This window comes from Delphinapterus leucas, chromosome 10 (assembly GCF_059928025.1).
Source record: "Delphinapterus leucas isolate spDelLeu-1000000601 "Yukka" chromosome 10, BTC_Dleu_Yukka2, whole genome shotgun sequence".
NCBI classification, from domain to species: domain Eukaryota; kingdom Metazoa; phylum Chordata; class Mammalia; order Artiodactyla; family Monodontidae; genus Delphinapterus; species Delphinapterus leucas.
The window spans coordinates 34,795,988-34,813,894 of record NC_143138.1 but is presented as its reverse complement, the minus strand read 5'-3'; the positions used below and the strand labels follow the sequence as shown (position 1 = coordinate 34,813,894).

The window sequence follows — 17,907 nt, the reverse complement described above, 5'->3', positions numbered from 1 at the left end:
ATAACATATGCAGAAAGGAAGCTCTGTTCCCATTTTACAGACAAGAAAACAGAGACTGACAGTGACGCAGTGTTTTGCCCATGATCCCAAGACTAGTAAATGGTAGAGTTAGGGTGCAAACTCAGGTTCTAGAAGTGCTAGCTGCCTCTTTGTCTTCTGTATATTACTGGCAGTGCATTGTGCCTAGTTTTAAAAAAACTACATTTCCCAGCCCCCCTTGCAGACATGTGTGGCCAAAAGAGATATAAGCAGACGTTATTGGGTAGAGTTTCAGAGAACCTCTTCCCCTTTGCCCTCTGGCTCTTCTGCTTTTTACCTTTCCTGCTGTATAGAAAGGAGATGTGAAAGCTAGAGTGCCGGCAGCCATTTTGCACCATGAGGGAACCTTAAGGACAGAAACTGTGTGCTGAGGATGGCAGATCAGAGAGGTAGGAGCTGGGCCCTTGGTGGCCATGCTTCCCAGAAACCCAAGCTAAACTCTCTTCCACTGGACTTCTCTTACACAAGAGACATAAACCCTTATGAACTTAAATCTCATTAGGTTAAGTTTTCTATCCCTCCTAATTGCCACGGCTAGGCCTTAGAAATGTGGGGAAGGCAACTAAAGCTGGAAGAGAAAATCTCAGCAGACTCCCAGTGGGTTACCCCATCCTTCCGAGGAAAAGAAGTTATAGTTGGTGCCCCCCAGCCCAAGTCTCCAGCCTTAAGGAAAACTCCTTGAGATATCAGCGAGATGTGCCCCACAGCATGGTACCTGGCATTGGATGTAGGACACCACGTTTCTAGTCTTTGCTTTGTGGAACCTTGGGAAATCCACTCAATTCATTAAAGACTTAGTTTCACCATCTATAAAATGGGTATAATATTTGTCCTGTCCATCCCCACTTGTGGACATCAGATTTCTATTGTCAAGCAATGTAAAAGAAATTTAGAAAAATATAAAACCCAAGGCAGGCTGATCTGGCTCTGACCAGGGAGTTGCCAGGGATCTTTCTACCCCACACACCCCAATTTCCTCCTTCACACCTCTTTTTCCTCTGCCTGTCAGGGCTCAATCCACTGTTTCAGGAGAAGCTGAGATGTCAAAGAAGCAGCTGAGTCAAAGAAACTTCCCCCTGCATAGGTGTCAGGTTTTGCATATGGCATGACTCTTCCTTTAGGGAGCACCTGTCCCTAGCAGTTTCTTCCCATATCCACAAGATCCCAGGTTCATCAGTAAATTTCCCTCCACCCCAAGGTGGAGAGGGCTACATTTTCATGGGCTAGGGGGGAACGAACTGAGGTGTTGATTCATAAGATCCTGATGGGGTAGAAACTGGCTGAATCTGCCATTTTATTTTTTCCCCAGAGGGGAAACAGAGCAACAGTAAAAAAAAACAAAACAAAAAAACAATGCCCTAACCCCAGCCCTGCAAAACTCTGTGGGGTGGTTCAGTCTCCCCCAAGGTGGGGAGTATGTCTGACAATCATGGAAGAATATGGCATGGAAAAGGGGGTCTGAAGATAATTGGGGGTCGGGGCATGGAATGGTTACTATCTTCTACCACCTTCAGGTCTCTTGCCTCATAACCCCTCACTTTTTCTACACGGAATTGATGACAACAGACTAAGCTGCACGAAGACAAGGCTGCATCCTGGCTAATTCCACACTGTGCTATAGAAGTATGCTGGCTGTTCCCCTGGCCCTCCTGGGGACTGTTCCAACATCATGCCTGGAGGCAAGTGTTTGTGAATGTCATTTGGGCTGCTAATGACATGCAGGGCACTTAACTTACCATGTCACACGGGGGATGAAGCAGAGCTGGGACGGGCTTCTGCTTTCTCATGCACGAGGGGAGGCCCCCTTCTTTCTGACTCCCCTCTCGCCATCCTTCCTCTTCCCCTCAATGACTCCTCTCCACCCCCCTGACACTGCCCCCATTAATGCCAGCCACTTCCTGAAAGGGCAGGCCCTGGGGCAGACAGATGCGGGAGCTGGCCCTCCCCAGTCACACGGGAAACAGGCCAGGCCCCACTTGTGGACTGTACGTATCCAGCATGACCCAGGGCTGCCGGCAGGGCTCAGCCGTGTGTACTCAGGGAAGGCAAATGGCTTGGGAAGTCAGCAAAAACCATTAGATAATTAGGGAGCTAATTATCTGATTAAAAAAAATAAAAGCGAGACACTATTTCATAGCCAAATTCAAATCCTGAGTTATCCATGGCTTGGAATTAGCCATGCCTCTGCTCCCCCTTCCTGGTATATAGAATGGAACCTGATGTTTCAGACACAGCTCACAGCTCCCAGGGCTTCTGTAGGCCCATGGTGTTGGTCAATGGTGACCTGTCAATGACGTGTCCAATCTGGCTGGACAACTGAGCCTCCACCAAGGTCCCTGTCTGTGGCCACAGGCCTCAGGGCTTAAACCCCTATGAGACAGGGCACCCTAACCCTGGGAGGCAAGATGCCATGTGGCCCCAACTGGCAAAAGCAGGTGGATTTAGCAAGTGTGGTAACCATATTGCCTTGATCATGGGATAATAAGAAAACAGAGCCATAGACCATCAGGGTAGGCTCACTTAAGTCAAAGGTTACAGTTAGGCTGACCACTCAGCATCCCTGGCACGGAGTTAGCCGGGTTCTGCTTGAACCCTTCTGGTACGGGCAGCTCACTACCTTATGGCAGCCCTTGTTTATTCTGCTGTTGGGCAGCTCTGATGTTCATTTCCATTCTGTTCAGTTCACCAGGTGTTGACTCCATAGCTGTTGTGGGCCAGGACTTACTAGGAGCTAGGGATCCACAGATGAGTAGGTATGAATAGCACATGCTAGAGAGGGAGAAAGACACAAGCCAAATCATTTTGCAGCCAGATGGAGAGCAATGAGAGAGGTAGGTACAGACGCTGCTATTGGAAATTTTTTATTGTAATGGGTCAGTGCCTGCTTTCGTGTGTGTGTGTGCGTGTGTGTGTGTGTGTGTGTGTGTTCCTCTCTCCTACTCATACATTCTTTGAATAAATTAAGGGATATATGACTCCTTTCCCAAATCCTGTCATCTCCAAGGTAACCTCTGCCCATCTCACAAGATTCTAGAATCCCATTCTCATCAACGGATCTCTGGATATATTGCCATTGGTAAAGATAATCTCTTGAGACTCTGTCATCCTGTATTAAACGTGTTACAGCTCCACGCCGACCAGCTTGAATGATTCAGTGATTAAAATCGTAACCTCCCATGATCTGAGCACTTCACCTCTGTTAACACAACCCAAAATTACAGGAGTCTTTTGGCAGCTCCATCACCTTGAGGCCATGATGTCCTTGAGATCAGCTAAAACTCTGAGCCGATGCCACGCAAAATTCCAGTCAACCCAGATGTGCCTCACCTTGAAGTCATGCAGTTGAGTTTTTGAACGGAAAGAGAATACATATGTTCTGTGTCATTATCCATGTCTATAAGAAAACATACTAAGCAGTACAGAATGGGGGCAGGTATGGGCACAAGGCAGAGGCTTTCTCCCATGCTCACATCAATTTGTTGAGCAACCTGATTACTTGACCAGTTACAAGTCCACTTCACCAGTTCACACGTCTCCATTTTGGCCCAAACACAGGGTAAGATTTTTGTCAAGTGTCCTTTACAGTTGTGATGTGCTCTGTCTATGGCAGTGAATCACAGCCATAGAAACTCCTAGGATGTTTTCCAACAGCATCTATCACCCCAGAGGTTCTGGCCCACTTCCCTCTTGGAGATGCATAGGGGTGAGGGTCTCGTGGAGAATCCTGTGTCAGGAGGGATGTCACTGAGGAGGGCTGCCCTCGTGAACGACAAGGAGGCAGATTGAAAGAACTACTGGGTCACAAACTAGTGAATATAACAAAAAAGAAACAGACTCACAGATATAGAGAACAAACTAGTGGTTACCAGTGGGTGGGAGGGGCAAGATTGGGGTAGGAGATTAAGAAGTACAAACCATTATGTTTAAAACAAGCTACAATGATATATTGTACAACACAGGGAATATAGCCAGTATTTTGTAGAAACTATAAATGGAATATAACCTTTAAAAACTGTGAATCACTATGTTGTACACCTGTAAATTATGTAATATTGTACATCAACTATACTTCAATTAAAAAAAAAAAAGAAAGAAATACTGGGTCATAGTGTCCCCTGAAGACAGCTGAATACTTGGGCAGGATTTGTCCCCTGGGAACCCATGCTGGGTCCTGGCAATCAGCATTCTTCGCCAAGGGCTTATAGCCATCTGTTGAGCAATTCTGCCCAGCCTAGCATCCTATGCTTTATGGGGTCTAGTCTTCAAAAGGAGACTATCCACCCTTTCCCCATCTTGGGCACTTCTCTTTCTGTCCATGCTGTCTCAGGCCCACCCCCACGGGCTTGGGAAACTCAGCTAGTGTCTTATAGTCCTGGGATGTGACCCTTTGGGTACGTGTGATGTGTCTCTGTTGGCCTTGGTTTCCTCCTTGAGTACTGGTCTTGCCCTTCCCATGTTGCCTGGATTCCAGTTCTGTCTCTGCTACTTTCCATGTAACACCTTGGGCGAGTTTCTTATATGGGAAGTGGAATAACAATAGTTCTCACCTCCTGGGGTTTTGAGAAAACTCAATGAGTTAGTACACATAGAGCCCTCAGAATAGCGCCCGGTTCAAGTAAGCTCTCAGCGCAGGTGTGTACCATTATTGCTGACCCTGTTCTTGCCGGGGAAGGCGGAGGCCAATTGGAAACTGTGCAGCTTTCCCTGTGGCTCTTGTCTAGTCCTCCTGCAGCCTCCTTCCTAACCAGCACATTTGTCCTTCCTGCTGTGAACATGGATTAAGAGCCCTGCGCTCTGTACAGTGTGTGCTCCTCTTTAATATTCATCTTTGGATAGAAGCCTTTCTGCCCCGCTTTTGTACACATCCCTGTTGAAGGCCGAGCGTGTCACAGAGCCACTGTGCAGCCCACTGGTGTCTCTTCTTTCTTATGGGGACAATTTGCTTTCTAAAAATCCACTGTATCCTTCTTGGAGTCTCCCATTTGTCCTAACAGCCAGCTTCACTGTTCGGGTGAGGGCAGCACAGCCATGGTGGCTAAGTCTAGGCACTGAAACCAGAGGCCTGTGTTCAGATCAGTCCTGCCTCGTTCTGGCTGCACAAGCTTGGGAGAGTTTTAATTCTCTTGGTCTTTTATATTTCTTGGTATGTCCAGGAGATTTAAATGAGATATTTACTTCTTGGAAAGCTACACTGAAACCCACAGTAAGCTGGCAATAATGTTGTCTGGTGATTGCTGTTACTATTATCGGGCTACAGACTCACGCTGTCCTTTTTCTCTAAATTTTGGAAATCCAACTTCTTAAAGACTGAATTGCATATCTAACCATACTCTTCCCGTTTCTCGCCCAGGATGGCAGACAAGATAATGGTCTCAACTCTCACCATTACTGTTACTATAACCATCACTATTGCTAATAACAATAATAATAATAATTTGTATTCCTTGAACACTTACTATTACGTGCCTGCACTGTTTGGAGAGCTTTCCATGCTGCTTCTCTTCTAATCTTCAAGACCACAATAAGGGGAAATCTGCATTGTTATCTGCATTTTTTCCCTAAGATTTCTGATGTTTCCATTTACTTCATTTTATTGCACGTTGCTTTATTGCACTTTGCAAATATTGTTTTTTACAAATTGAAGATTTGGGGCAACGCTGCATTGAGGAATTCTATAGGGGTTATTATTCTAACAGCATGTGCTCACTTCATATCTCTGTGTCACATTTTGGTAATTCTCACAGAATTTCAAACATTTGCATTATTATTATATTTGTTATGGTGTCTGTGATCAGTGATCTTTGACGTTTTACTACTATGACCCGCTGAAGGCTCAGATGATGGTTGGCATTTTTTAGCAATAAAGTATTTTTTAATTAAAGTTTGTACTTTTTTTAGACATAATGCTGTTATACACAATAGACTACACTATGTTGTAAGCATAACTTTTATATGCACTGGGAAACCAAACAAAATCATGTGGCTCGCTTTATTGCAATATCCACTTTATTGCCGTGGTCTGGAACCCAACCCAAAATATCTCTGAGGTGTGCCTATATTTCTATCTATAAAGCTAGTGTCTCTAGGATCTCAATCACAAAATAAAAGCACTTTGAATTCAGCTTTGAGTGACTTCAGAAGTATACCTCCGATCTCTCCCATGGCCCTCGGAGGGTTTCTGAGACCCCCAGGGAGGGGTGCCATCTTGGCAACCTTGGCTTGCTGCCACCTTGATGCCAGTATCTCCCCCTCACAAACTGCACGGCCCTTCATCCTGCGTCTTTGCAAGCCTCAGAGCTGGTAGCTTTTTGCCTTTACACTTTATATCAAAGTCAAAACCATATAATAAATTCACAAGTGAAGAAATATACTTATTTTCAAAAGGTCAACCTCACAAGGTATCAAAGAAATGCAAATTAAAGCAAGGTCCATTTTTCACCTATGAGATTGGCAAAAATGAAAGTAATTATATATTCTATAATTGGCAAAGGTGCGGTCAAAATGGGCACTGTCACCTTCCACTGGTGAGAGGATAAATAAATGTTTATATGCAATGTAAAAAGGTTATAATTTACCCGTGAAACCAGTGATTCAACCCTTAAGAAAATATGCTAAGGAAATCACTGAAGTTGCACAAATGTATTTATGTACAAAGATACATCCGTTGCTGCATTACTTTTGTTTCTTTGCTGCATTACTTTTAATATTGAAAATTGGAAACAACCTAAATGTCCAACAATAGAAGACTGATTAAATAAATTACGGTATAGCCAAATGAAAAGTACTTTAATACCATGGGATCTCAGCAAGCTACAATGTTGAGTGGAAAGAATTAAGAAACAAAAGGACACGCTAGATTGATCGTAAGTATTGTTTTGAACTGAAATAAAACTTAGAGGCCAAATGCTCCTGGTTGATTTTGAGTGGTGGGATTACAGGTCATTTTTTTCTCTCTCTTTATCATTTTGTCTATGTTCCAAATTTTCTACAAAGACTATTACTTTTATAAGTAGGAAAAATATATATGCAGATTGTTTAATTTCATATATATATGAATACATAACATATATTGTTTAATTTCATATATATATATATGTGACATGCATATACTTCAGTTAAGTTCTAATGCTGTTTTCTCTACATCCTGAGAATGAAGCTGCTCTCCAGACAAGCCACACATATGACGCCAGGTAAGGGAATTTCCTTGGCTCCTACAGCTTCCATGGTGTACCCACCCTCCATCTCATGGACTCCGTTTGGTGAATAAATGCCTTCCTTTCCCCACAGCTTCCCATCCAGAGACCGATTCATCAACTGAGAAAGTCAGATTTGGAAGAAACCTCGTTGACAGATCAAGGTTCTTGACCTCTCTTGTACCATGGACGCTTCAGCTGTCTGGTGAAGTATATGGGATCCCCTCTCAGAATAATCATTTTAAATGCATACAATAAAACACACAGGATTTCAAAAGAAACCATGCATTCCTTGAGCTGTAAGATTCTAGGCCATGTCTGTCATGTTTAACACAAGCTGCGGCTGGCCAAGGAGGAGACACACCTGTGGTCAGCCCCCGACCCTTTGGCCTGGACCCATCATCTGTGGGCACCTCCCTCTCTCCGAAAAACGTAGGCAATTCTGTTGCAGCTTTTCAGTCTTAATCTCCCTTTCTATCAGCCTAGGAAATGGCCCTTTGATTATCACAGAAGGAGATGAACATCAGTGTCTCCATTTCCAGATGAGGAGACTGACACCCAGAGTGGTCAGGACAGGTGGGCAGGATGACCCCACCTCTAATATTCAGTAGGCTCACATGACCGGCTCTGGTTAATCAGAGCTCATCCAGGGCTTCTGAGGGACCAACTGGGACATGAACGCTCTTCTCCTTCTAGGGCTGCCTAGAGGAAAGAGGTTGTCTGAGGGTGAAGCCAAATCAGAAGAAAAATGAAACTTAGGGAAACTAAGAAACTGAGAATGCAGGATGTTTGTGGGGCCTTTGATCTACCCTGAGGCAGGTCCCCAAGTTTTCAATTACATGAGCCAACACATTACCTCTCCCTTTTTCTTTTTTTCAGCCAGTTTGAGTTGAGTTCAATTACCTGCTGACCAAGTCAGGTGCAGATTATCCCCATTTTACAGATGAGGACAACTGAGGCAAGGCAAGAGAATTAAATGACTACCAAGTGGCAGAGTGATGATCTGAATTTTACACCTCCTGACCTTAACCGTGACTGCCTACAAGTCCAGGTGAAGGTCAGGTTCATCCCTCCTTGAAGGAGTCAGATTCTTTGGCCAAGAGTTCTGCTCATTGTTATTGTGTGCCCTCCATCTGAGGCTCAAAACAGAAAGTTCTGAGGCTCACAGCCACGAGCCCACCTACCACAGTCACGGACCTGGGAGGTACGGTCCTCCGACATACACATCTCTTTGGGCTGCCCATGTGGGGTCCCGTCTTCTTAAACTTGTAGGTAATGTTCATTCTACTTCCCCTCACCTGCACAAATGGCACAGTTTGTCCCCAGAATCCCACAGCCACCTCTGGGGAGGTGGGGCATAGGTGGGAACAGTTCAAAACCCTCCCCATCATTTCCTCCTGGCCCAGCCAGACACCTCCCTGTGTTGCCGCAGTCCCGGGCTCACCTGTAAATCAGTACCTCATCGTCGGAGCAGTTGTACTGCAGCTGGTACATCTTCACCCGGGGGGCGGACTTGCTGACCGACCACTTGACCAGGGCCGAGGTGGTGGTCACATCGGACACTAGCACAGCCCGTTCCGGGGGGCTTTTGGGAGGCTCCCCGCCCCCACTACCTCCACCTCCCCGGCTGGTCTTGCTGGAGCCAGTGATGTCCGAGAGGCGGGACTTGGGGGACGCCGTGCGGCTGGTGCTATTGCTGAGGTGTGGCAGCTGGACAATGGAGACCTCCACTGTGGCCGTGGCCTCCCCGGCGGCGTTGGCAGCGATGCAGGTGAAGGCGCCGCTGTCCTGAGACGTGGTGATGAGGATGTCCAGGGTGCCATTGTCATACACGGCAGTCCTGGAGGAGTTCCCCACCAGGCGGTCATCGGGGGCCACCCAGTGGATGAGGGGGCTGGGGTCCCCGATGGCCTTGCACTTGAGTGTGGCCGCCTGGCCCTCCAGGACCAGCAGCTTGTGCGTGTGCTGGGTGATGAGAGGCGGTTCGCACACAAACTCCTCCTCACGCACGTGCCAGAAGTAGCGGCCCTTGAGGCCCCCCGGGGAGCCACAAGTCTCCAGGTCATCGTCCCGCTCGAGCCTCCGCAGCCAGAGAAGCTCGCAGTTACAATGCAGTGGGTTTCCCCCAAAACTAAAGGACAGGGGTGGAGCGAAGGGCGTGGCCGTCAGGGCGGAGGCCTGGGAGTGGGCGAAGATGGGGTCCGGGGGCAGCTTCTGCAGCCGGTTGGAGGTGAGGTCCAGGCGGGCCAGTTTCTGCAGGTCGGTGAAGGTGCCCTCGGTGATGTGGTCCAGCAGGTTGTGGTCCAGGCTCAGCTGGTGCAGGTTGACCATGCGCCTCACGGAGCCCCAGGGCAGGCCATGGAGGTTGTTGTAGGAGAGGTCCAGATCCTCCAGCGTCAGCAGGAAGTCCTCGAAGGCCTCGTCTGCGATGCCTCCCAGCTGGTTGTTGTTCACAATGAGGTGCTGCAGGTTGACCAGGCCCCGCAGGGTGTCCTCCCCGAGGCTGGGCAGCCGGTTGCTGTCGAGGTGCAGGGAGCGCAGGCTCTCGAGGTCCAGGAAGGAGAAGGGCTGGATGTGGCTGATGGTGTTCCTGGACAATGTCAGGTCCACCAGCCCCGTCATGTTGGCGAAGTCCTGGCGGCCGATGTGGATGATAAAGTTGCCGCCCAGACGCAGCTCCACCGTCCGCCGGTCGATGTCAGGGGGTACGAAGAGCAGCCCCTTGGAGGGGCACAGGGTCCCCAGTGACTCAGACAGGTTCTGGCAGACACAGTACTTGGGGCAGGCGTCGACCACGGTAAACGCCATGACAAACGCCAGCAGGCCACCAAGCAGGGTCTCCATGGTCTGGTCACTCAGGCCACGGCGCCTGGAAGGGAGGGACACAAGGTCAGGGTCAGGAGGCGACTTCCTAAAGCCCTGGCCCAGAGCTTCCTCCCTCACACCCACCCCCTGCCTTGGGGAGCAGTAGAGTAGCATCTGCTCACGCAGGTGTAATCTCTTCAACCAGTCCCTCCAATGCAATTCCACTTTTTCCTTTCTCCTTAGCTCTTATCACCTTGGAACAGACTATTTAATTACTTATTATGTTTATGGAATATTTTCTATCTCCCTCACTAGAATGTCAGTTCCATGAGGGCAGATACTTTTGTCTATTTTGTTAATTGCTATAACCTGCACATCTAGCACAGTGCCTGGAACATAGTAGATGCTCAATAAATATTTGTTGGATGGATGCATGGATGGATACTTCTATACCAGTGGTTCATCGAATAATCATTGGATTTGAAAAGTGTTTTATGGCTGGATTTTGAAGTGGTTTTGCCTTCTTAATTGGATTAGGCTCAGCATGAAATCAAATTGGACCAGCATTCCCTAAGAACAAGAACATGGACAAGGAGAGAGCTGTCCCTGGGAGATGCCAGTGTTAGTGGGGAACTGGCTTTGGGTAAGTTCTTCACCATGGAGAATCCACATAGTGGGTGAATCTCTGGGAGTTCAGGGAGGTGAAGAAGGAGGTGGGATGGGAAGCCAAGGCATGGACCTCTTCTGAGCACTTAGTATGTGCTGGGTCCCCTGCCCAGACCTTCATATACATCACCTCATCTGGGCTTCAGGAACACCCTTCATGGGGAAAGGTTTATCTGTGTATATAGATGAGGACTTGTCCATGGCCTAAGAGCCTCCTTCAGGTCCTTACGCAAAAGTCACCTTCTCACCAAGGCCCTACCCTCTGTGCACATCCCTCTTCCTTGCTCTGCATTTTCTCCTTGGAATTGATCACTATCTAAGTTACTGTATGTTTCACCTAAGTGTCTTGTTATTGTCTGTGTTCTGCACTGGCAAAAAAGCCCCAAACGGTTGGGGCTTGTTTTTATTCACCGCTGAATAAAAGGCCTATAGCACTGCCTGTTGCATAGTAGCTGCTTTTGTGAGAATGACTATCCAGGGAAGGAAGGAACAGGGCTTTGGATCAGGTCTTTGAATCTCCAAATCTTACAGTTTCATCATTATTCCATGTGGCTCTATTTATGTAGTACTAAGAACATCAACTGAGTTGGACTTTTGGAAAATCATTGCACACTGGCCGTGTAGCATCACGCAGACCAACAGCTCTCGATTTGCCTTCTAGGAGTGCTAATTAGGGTTCTGCAAGGAAGGCTCCTAAGGCCACTGAATTGGGAAGCACAGCCCACTCTCGCTCACCCTTTCAAAAGCTCTCGCTGCACTAGCAAGTTCGTAGAAGTGTTGAGAAATTCTGTGGCAGTAAAGAAATTTGAATTAATGTTTAATCCTGCATTGCTCCTTTTTTTAAGCTAAATATACTCCTATTTTTTTTGCATAACAACTATTAATGCCTTGAGGAAGTAGAGCTCTATTGCTCCCAGTTTAAGGAGCACAGATGCAGACAAAACAACCAGCTGATAAAAAAAAGATACATAGTAAACTTAAAAACCTATTCCAATCAGATATGACTTTACTGTGAAGATTTGAGTTCCATCATTCTGTCTCTTTAAGGGTAAATCTCCGACCTGAAACCCTTCAGGGTGAGATTTACTCTGCATTTTATCTGTAGTGAGTGTTATTCCTGAACAGCACTGTCCAATAGAAACATAATACGCGCCACGAATATAATTTTAAATTACATATTAAATTACATTTAAATTACATGGCCATATTAAAAAAGTGAAAAGAAACAAGTGAAATCAATTTTGATCAAGTATTTTACTTAACCCACTATATCCAAAATATTATTTCAACATGTAATCAATACAAACAGTTATGAATGAGATGTTCAACATTCTTTTATTTGTACTAAGTCTTCAAAATCCAAGTGTATTTAACACTTAGAGCACATTTCAAATGCTCAATAGCCTTATGTGACTATGGGCTTCCACAATGGACGGCACCGTTAGAGCAGGTGTTAGCCAACTGTAGCCCAAGGGCCAAATCCAGCCTGCCACCTGTATTTGTAAATAAAGCTTTATTAGAACATGGCCATGCTCATGTTTGCATACGGTCTATGTCTTTTTTCATGCTACAGTGGTGGAAGTAAGTAGTTGCAGCAGACAGAATATGGCCAGCAAAAGCCTAAAATATTTGCTGTCTTGCCCTTTACAGAAAAAGTTTGCTTACTTCTGTTCCAGAGGATTTTCTTTTCTTTACATCTTCTTCATTATGGTCACCCTCATTAAAAGCCTTTGTCAACGTGCCTATTTCCATGCAGCTCTGCTCTGAGCTCCCATGAGCAAAAGCCCACCCTTCCAGTCCCTGCTTTCGCCCATCTCCTCCTTGAGGGGTACCAGCCTGCCCTGACCCAGGTCCCAGCAGGCACATCCATCCCAGAGGTGTCTACATGTGGAAGCTTTTGTGCCACCTTCTCCATGCCCAAATGCATGGCCTTCTAGGTCCCTCTTCTTATGTTTAGCACAAGGACAAGTCTTTGCAAGAGCTGGTTCTGCCCATTTTTCCACTTTCTTTCTCACGACTCTTTCTTCCTTTGTTCTTCTTACTTCGACTACACTCAACCTCTCTCACCTATAATTGCCAGGCTTGATCTTCCTCCGGGACTTCCTCCAAGCCCTGCTCTCTTCCCGGCTTCTCCCCCACCTCCACTCCTGCCTGACCAAGCTCCTAGCCCACCTCCAGGCTCAGCTTAAATGGCACCTGCTCCAGGAAGCCTCTCCAAAACCTAGACCAAAACAGACCTTCCTGCTGTGGACCCCTTAGCACCCTATACTTGTCCTACGTATTGCTCACCACACTTATACAATTCCTTAATCACTTTCATATCTGTCTCCCTAGGCTGGAAACTCCACAAGGCAGGGAATTTATCTACCCTGTCCACCCAGCACCCTGTACCACACCCGACTTGTAGTAAGTGCCCAATCAGTATCGAATGAGTGAATGAATAAAATGTGGTGCTGAGCCAAGGGAGCTTCTGGCATTGTCACTGAGCTTCTGAGTTCTGTATCAGCTCTGCCCAGGGCTCACTTGGCTGATCGGCTGAGAAAACCATCTTCGTGGAGTGGCCTGGTCACGCAGAAGCTTCAGAAGTGTCTTCTACCAGCCATCCGTGTGCTTTCAAGCATGTGGCTCATTGTGGCCATAGAGTCAGGGAGCTCAGAGGTCTCTGGCCCCTTCATCTGCTCAAGGAGAGGTCAGTGGTATCTCCTACACCCACTGGGGACACAGGGATAGCCACACCCAAGGAGGTCCCTTGATAGTTAAGCTGCAGGTGGCTGTGTGCACGCGTGCCTGTGTCCGTGTGCATGTGTATGTTTATGGGGTGGGGGTAGGGTTCTGAAAGCCTCTGGCCCCTTGAGAAGGGCATCCTCCTCATGAGCTCTTGTCAGTAAACACCGCAGTTTCTAAGGCTCAGCAGCACTTTCCAACATCTTCCCATCGCTGCACACACAGGAAATGGTAATGATCATTGTCAAGTGCATCTGAGTCCAGAGCCGAGGCTGTTGGTGGCCTGTGGGGGTATCTTCCACTGTCCCTCCAGATCCTCTTTCTCCTCCCTCTCTGACCCTGCCCTGTGTCCTGGAAGGCTGACAGCATGGGCGGCATCAGTGAGATATGGACTGACTGCCCTGTCCTAAGGCATGCTTGGGCCTTTCCATTCCTGCCTGTGTCGCCTGCCCTCCGGCAGAGAGCGACGGCAGTGGCAGCAAGCAGGAACGATCCGGACACTTTGGGATGCACTCCCTGCATGGGGCCCATGGTTTCAAACAGTTTTGCCCCTGTAAATTATGCTAAACAAACCACATTTTTAAAAAGAGTTTGTTGAGGATTAACAAACATCTAATGAATTCAAATCTGTGACATAATAGAGCTGGGTAAATATATTTTAAGTAATCAGCATGGAAGATTACTGACAGAGAAGTGACTATTGAATCTTAATTAAAATTGTATTCTGAGAACCGTCACCTATTACTCTTACAGCCAACAAAAAGCAGCTTAAACCCCAAGTTGGGAGGGAGGTGAGGGGGACGGGGTAGATAACAGGCAACTAGCGCACACCTGGGGGGGTGGGGAGGATCCCTCTTTTGAGTGGAGATTTGAACAAATGCTAGAAGGAGCAACCCAGGTCCCTCTAAGCATCTCGGAATGGTGTAGGTGGTGGAGGGGACCACGGACAGGTGGTGGATTAGGAGTAGAAGGCCGGTGTCAGGAACAAAGAAGCAGATGAAAGCAGGCAGGAGGGGCCAAAGCTGAGAGAGGTGCGTGGGGATCAGAAGCGAGGCTATGAAATGGATGCTGGTATCAAATGTCAGAATCAGCCTTCACGGGAGGAATCCATCCGCAAAGGAGCAAAAGCTTGTCTGCTCAGAATGTCTATGAGCCAGGACTGGGGGGAGGGGAGGGGCGAGGCAGGGAAGTTGCCAGAGGGACCAGGCGATGAGCTGGAGAGGAAGAGAAACAGTCTCCCCTGGCCCTGCAGTGCCTGAGAGAATCAGCATGTCTCTGGGAGTTTGCCCAGGGTAGGAACAGTTCTCCTCCCTTCCTCCCTAGGTTTCTGGACGCGGTTTTCACAACACCTCTGCAAGGTGAGTGCTGCTACTAGTCCATTAAGATGCTCCGGTGTAATTGCAAAGAGGTGTCCCCACCGGGCGTCTGGAGTCCTCCTTAGCTGAACAGCCTTGTGCAGTGAGCAACCCGATCTACCGTACCTCATGGCCTGAGTATTGCTACCCCTGTTTTAACCACCAGGAAGTGAGGTTCAAAGAGACTTGGACCTGCCCAAACTCTCCCAACTCCCCTGAGAAGAATCATGATTTGATCTCAGGATAGTCTGGCTCCAGGCCGCCCTGAGAGTAGAAGAGGCCCCTCTAGAGGCTTCCATGGGCCTGGTGTACGTAGAAACCGGCCGCCTCTACCATGAGATTGCTTAGTAACCTGCGACAACCCAGCTGTTCAACTAAATTTGGGCACTTGTGTTTCCTGCTTGGGGATGGGCCTGGAAGGAACGCTGCTGGTATTCTCAGAAGCTGAGGCCTAATTGGCTCAGAAAGACCCACCCGCCAGGCCCGATGGTAGTGAGTCACACACATACACACGCACGCACGCACACAATTAAATATACTGGCAATGAATATAGAGTTGTGGAACTAGGCTGGTGGTTTGTAATCAGAATCTCCAGATGGGATTTTATATTTAAAACCAAAGGAAAAACAGAACGATGAGGACAGAAAGGGGAAAACTGAGGGACACAGCAGACATGGCAGCACAAAAGGAAAGTTCCTGTTCCTTCACTTGATGTGGAGACCACAGACTTTCCTCGCCCTTCCCCCAGCCCCTGGCCCTGCCTTCCTGCCAGAACCACCTCGAGCTGTTCCAGACAGAAGAGGCAACATTTAGCAGATGGCTGGCGCGATATATGTGATATCTCTCCACCCTGATTTCCATTTAAAAGATACCTTAGCAACCAGCCGAGGAGCCACCCGCCCCTGGCGCCTGTAAATCAAGTAAGATGCCTGTCTCTGCTTCAGGTAAAAAGAAATGGCCCCTCCAGGGTGCTCCAGGCTGACAGGAAAGTGTGAATTAATAAGAGGGGGAGGGGTTCGTATCTGCCGGGAGAGGCAGCCGCCTGCGTCTTCTTTCCAGACTTGCCCTCTCAGAGTACACGCTGCTTCATAAATCGCACCACTCAAGGCGAGACCTGAAGGGACCTGCACGGGAGTCAGGGGACCAGAAAAGGAAACTTGATTTCCAGACATGGGTTTCCTGAAGGGGCTGCTTCTCTGATCTAGGAGTTGTCAGGTGGCGACCCTGCCTCTGGCGTGGTGCGTGGTTCCAGTTTGAGGCTTCCAGCCCCTGTCCTTGCCCCATCGCCAGCACCTCCACCTCTCAGGCCCTTAGGAAGTAACAGTCTGGGGCCTCTTCTAAGGGTAAGAGAAATGAGTTAGCATCAGAGAACTGTTATTCTCCATCCCCCTCCCTGATGCTGCTTTGCACAGGAATCCTTCTAGAATCTCGAGAAAGAGGGGATGGGGGCAAGTTCAATGAATGTGTTGCAGAGGGAGATAGCTCCTGACCTCAGAGAGCTCCCAGTCTGACGGGGGAGGCATAGCTTTTGACCACAGGCAGCTTCTATGTTGATGCTGGAGTCACAGATTCTAGTTTGAAGGGAGAGGGAGAGAGGGAGAGAGGGACTGAGAGGCAGAGACAGAGAAAGCCAGAAAGCCTGGCCTTGGAAGCTCTTAGCTCCGTGGCTGCAGAAAGACACCCACGCAGGATGGGCAAAAACATTCCCTGTGCTGTCCCCAGGCAAAGCCGGGGAGACAGAGGCCACAACCCAGATCCTGGGACTTCTTCATAAACTAGCTAAAAAGCCTGGTCTTAGATAGCAGAGGTAACAGGAAAGAAAAGGGAAACGAAGTCTAAAACATGCAAGGGCAGAATGAGCCCACTCAGGCTCTGTTTAAACTTCTATTGTGCAAGGTAAGCAGCTCTTCTCATAAGTAAGTTGTTAAGCTCGGAACCGCTTCCTGTCTGCTCTCAGTGACAGCGCGATGCCTCCGCGTTAACGCACCCACGAGAGCTTTGATTCTGTGGCAGTGTAATTACGTGCTTCCCTGTTTTCTACCCTATTCACCTGGGAACCCCTTCTTGGCAGGGACTGTATTTTGTACTTAGCACCAGTACTTAGCACAGAGCAGGCGCCAGGGGCATGTTTGATGAGAGAATGAATGAGTGAATGAGCGAACGAATGAACGCGAGCTCCAGCACGAACAGCCGTACACCTTGGCACCCTGTACACGCCTTCTCACTGCGGGAGTGTGCGCGCCCCCGTCGGCGCATTCACGCCCTGGAGAACAGCCCCCCAGCCGAGGCCAGTGAGGGGGGTGGGAGATGAGGACCTCAGCTTCCTCGCCGGTTGGGTGGACCGACTCCGAGGCACGTTCTGCACAGTCTCCCACGGGTCCCCAGTGAGACCGGGCCGCAGTGGCCCTTCGCGGTCACCTGCTTCTAACACACCCCGCTACTGGCTGCCTTCCCCTCCCCTCTTCGCCTCCCATCCCTCTTCCCCCACCTGGGTGTCCCGCGATCGCGGGCCAAGTAAGCCGCTTGCACTCAAATCCGTGTTTCAAGTCCGCTTCTGGGCAATGCAGCCCAGGGCACGCGCTTACTTACAGCTCTCACGCTATAAGGTACCCGCCGAGCCTGGGCCACTGTGGAGACGTCAGATGCGTGGGAATCAGACATGATGGGAAAGCCACGCACGTTCTCGTCGATGACTAACGCAAACAGGCCACTTATCGGGGGAAAGAGACCTTCGCTCCCACACAAATGGTAAGGTATTGAGAGCTGAATGGAAAATGGCTTCTACCCAACCAGGGCTGTGCAACGTCTCGAGACACGTGCGAGCCGGTGTGTGGACGCGTGTTCGCGTGCGGATGGGCGCGCGCCCGACTGAACGTGCCGGAGGCGCCTCCGCGGGTGAGCGAGCGGGCGCCCCCCGGACGGAGGCGACGACCGAGGGAAGCTGTGGGTCTGGCGAAGGGCGGGCTGTGTGGGTGAGGCAGGGCCTGGCTGCGCGTGAGGCGGCCTGTGAGGGGCGGGCGTGTGAGGGAGGGGCGGCAAGCGGATTTGTTCCGCTTTGACGGGAACAAGTGCTGTTTCGCGGCTGCGCTGTCGACCGCAAGCGCGTGCATCTCCATGGCTGCCC

At 48.8% G+C, this 17,907-nt stretch overlaps 1 protein-coding gene across 3 annotated transcripts in view; it reads right to left on the bottom strand.

Moving 5' to 3' along the window:
* Nucleotides 1-341: 341 nt before the first annotated feature.
* LOC111178787 (leucine-rich repeat and fibronectin type-III domain-containing protein 2) overlaps nt 342-17,907 on the bottom strand; it is a 148,870-nt gene continuing 131,304 nt past the window's right edge. For all 3 annotated transcript variants that reach the window (XM_022581843.2, XM_022581841.2, XM_089918788.1), the window contains one exon: nt 342-10,101. In XM_022581843.2, the coding sequence (XP_022437551.2) occupies nt 8,673-10,101 (1,429 nt within the window). In that variant the 3' untranslated portion in view covers nt 342-8,672. The remainder of the gene's footprint in view (nt 10,102-17,907) is intronic.